General features: G+C 36.6%; 2 protein-coding genes across 2 annotated transcripts in view; one reads left to right on the top strand and one right to left on the bottom strand.

Annotated features, from left to right (window-relative positions):
- The window catches only part of HACE1 (HECT domain and ankyrin repeat containing E3 ubiquitin protein ligase 1), a 146,316-nt gene that overhangs the window by 136,755 nt on the left and 6,653 nt on the right, over window positions 1–2,908 (bottom strand). The gene's annotated exons all lie outside the window — the stretch shown is intronic.
- LOC102823663 (60S ribosomal protein L36a-like) lies at window positions 1,318–2,566 on the top strand. Its single transcript, XM_006839973.1, has 2 exons — window positions 1,318–1,325; window positions 2,233–2,566. The coding sequence occupies exons 1-2, from the start codon at window positions 1,318–1,320 to the stop codon at window positions 2,564–2,566; spliced, it is 342 nt and encodes a 113-aa protein (XP_006840036.1).

Genomic DNA, 2,908 nt, shown 5'->3' with positions numbered 1-2,908 from the left:
CCTTTGGCTCTTAATCATATGCTACCTATTGAAATGGCTGAACATCAACCAGTTCTTTTTGGTAAAGTGATTTGTATATTCCTTTTATCTTCTTTTGATGCCTTCTGTATTATTCAGTATTTTACCCATAAAATCGTTCACTATTACATGTCAAGGCTTGAATTATTTCTTCAGTTCTTTCAGCTTTGAAATTTTCTGTTCAGCTCTTTTATCTCATTTCTTTCATTTGCTTTAGTATCTCTATGCTGGAGAGCAAGATTCAAAGTCTTTCCTGTCATCCATTTTAGGCTTTTCCTTCGTTCTTTTCTTCTTAATGACCTTTTGCTTTCTTCCTGTATGATGTTCTTGATATCATCCCACAATTCTTCTGGTCTTCGGTCATTAGAGTCTAATGCATCAAATCTGTCCTTCAGATGATCTTTAAATTCAGCTAGGATATACTCAAGGTCATATTTTGACTCTCATAAATTTGTTCTACAATTGATGGTCAGTTCCATATTCTGCCCTGGCCTTGTTTTGGATGGTGATAGTGAGTTTTTCCACCATCTCATCCCACAGATATTGTCAATTTGATTTCTGTGTATTCCATCTGACATCCATATGTACTTTTATGTTGTTTAAAAAATGTATTTGCAATGAATAAGTCATTAATCTTTCAAAATTCTATCTGGGGTCTCCAGCATCATTTCTATCACTAAGGCCTTATTTTCCTGATCCTTCCTGTGTTTCCAACCTTTGCCTTCCGATCACCAGGAATTACCAAGACATCTTGATTGCGTGTTTCTTCAATTTCAGACTGGAGAATTTGATGGAATTCTTCAATTTCATCATCACTGGCTGTAATAGTTGGTGTATAAATGTGAATAACAGTGGTATAACAGATCTTCCTTGTTTTATTATGCTTAATTACTTATGTGAATTTTAAGCAGATATGAGTATTAAGTATATGCAAACTAAAATAGAAAGGATCCCTTTCTATAAGAGCACAGATATTGCACTGCTGCTTATTGAAATGTCTGAGGTTTAAGCCCACGGAGCAGTTCCATGGGAGAAAATACTTGACAATCTGCTCCCATAAACACTGCAGCCTAGGAAACCTATGGGGCAGTTCTATTCTGTCATATAGAGTCTCTATACGTGGGAACAGATTCAATGGCACAGAACATGCTTATGGGAAAAATTCATGGAACGTTCCATCATCTTTTCATTTCATTTTTCCACAAACTTTCTGAAGCTCCCTCTTAGTGAACTTCTAAAGTCTAAGGTTTAATTTATAGTAGAATACTAGTGTTAATATCTTAGTTTTGTAATTGTACTATGGTTGTGTAAGATGCTTACATTGGAGGAAACCAAGTGAAGAATATATGGGAATTCTCTGTACCATTTATGTAATTTTTCAGTAAGCATAAAATTACCTTTAAAAGAATCTTAACAGATCAATCAACCAAATATAATGTGTACATCTTGACTAATTCTGAGTCAAATAAACCAACTATAAGAGGACCTTTATTTTTTATTATAATTATTATTATTTTGGTAAAAGAAATTACAAAAATGACACAGGGGCAGCATCTTCTTACTTCAGCAGGGAAAAGGAGAATCCAACTCAACATAAGCCCAAAGTCAATTCTTAGGAGACTAAGGTCAGACATGCCTCCAGCCTTCTACCTTCTCTACCAAATCTGAAACCAAACATTCCTCGCACAGAACTCTCTACATTGCAATGGCCACACACAATTCACATATCATACTCATAATTATTTCATTTATTAGAAAGATATTACAGTGAAACGTGCAAATATCTGGAGTTAGAAAGCCAAATGGGAAGAATACCCTCAGCATTTCTCAAGCTGAAAGAACTGAAGAAAAAAATTTTCAAGCCTTGATTTGTAATACTGAAAGATTCTATGGGCAGAATATTGAACAATGTAGGAAGCATTAAAACACAATGGAAGGCAGGAGCAGAGGACCCTGGGACCATCAAGGGAGAAAAGCAGAGTGTGGGACTCTATCCAGAGAAGCAGTGACATCAGAGATGAAGGCAGAGATGATAACTTGGAGAGATGGAGCGAGTCGGGATCAAGACTCAAGGAGGGAGAAGGGCTGTGTGCTGGTGACCAGGGGGCAGGATTACAAGGTATGCCCTTTGGTTGTTTGAATGATTATATATTCCTGAGTGCTTTGGTGTACATAAAAAAAAAAAGTCAACATAAAGGCTTCTTTTTGTGCCAGTAGCACTCCTGCAGACTTGGTAAACATTCCTAAAATCCACCAGACTTTCTTTAAGAAGTGTAGTAAGCGCCAATCCCACAAAGTGACAAATTACAAGAAGGGCAAAGATTTTCTGTATGCCCAGGGAAAGTGGTGTTATAACAGGAAGCACAATGGATATGGTGGGCAGACTAAGCCAATTGTCTGTAAGAAAGCAAAAACTACAAAGATTATGTTCACTCTGGAATGTGTTGAGCCAAACTGCAGATCTAAGAGAATGTTGGCTATTAAGAGATGCAAGCATTTTGAACTCGGAGGCGATAAGAAGAGAAAGGGCCAGGTGATCCAGTTCTAAGCATCATCTTGTTTTATTTTTAAAACAATAAAATCTTCATGTTAAAAAAAAAGACAATAGAAAGAATACACCATCACTGAAACAACAACAACAACAAATTGGCCAATGTTCAATCATTTCAAGAGGTACCATATGATCAAGAACCAATGAATGGTACTGAAGGAAGAAGTCCAAGCTGTACTGATGGCACTAGTGAAAAACAAGGTTCCAGGAATTGATGGAACACAAATTAAAATGTTTGAAAAAACTGATACAGCACTGGAAACACTCACTCATTTATGCCAAGAAATACGGAAGATAGTCACCTAGCCAACTGACTGGAACAGACCCATACTTGTGCAC

The sequence above is a fragment of the Chrysochloris asiatica genome, unplaced genomic scaffold (assembly GCF_000296735.1).
Source record: "Chrysochloris asiatica unplaced genomic scaffold, ChrAsi1.0 scaffold00027, whole genome shotgun sequence".
In the NCBI taxonomy this organism is placed as follows: domain Eukaryota; kingdom Metazoa; phylum Chordata; class Mammalia; order Afrosoricida; family Chrysochloridae; genus Chrysochloris; species Chrysochloris asiatica.
Note: the sequence above shows the minus strand (reverse complement) of the source record. Positions and strands in the feature narration are given on the sequence as shown.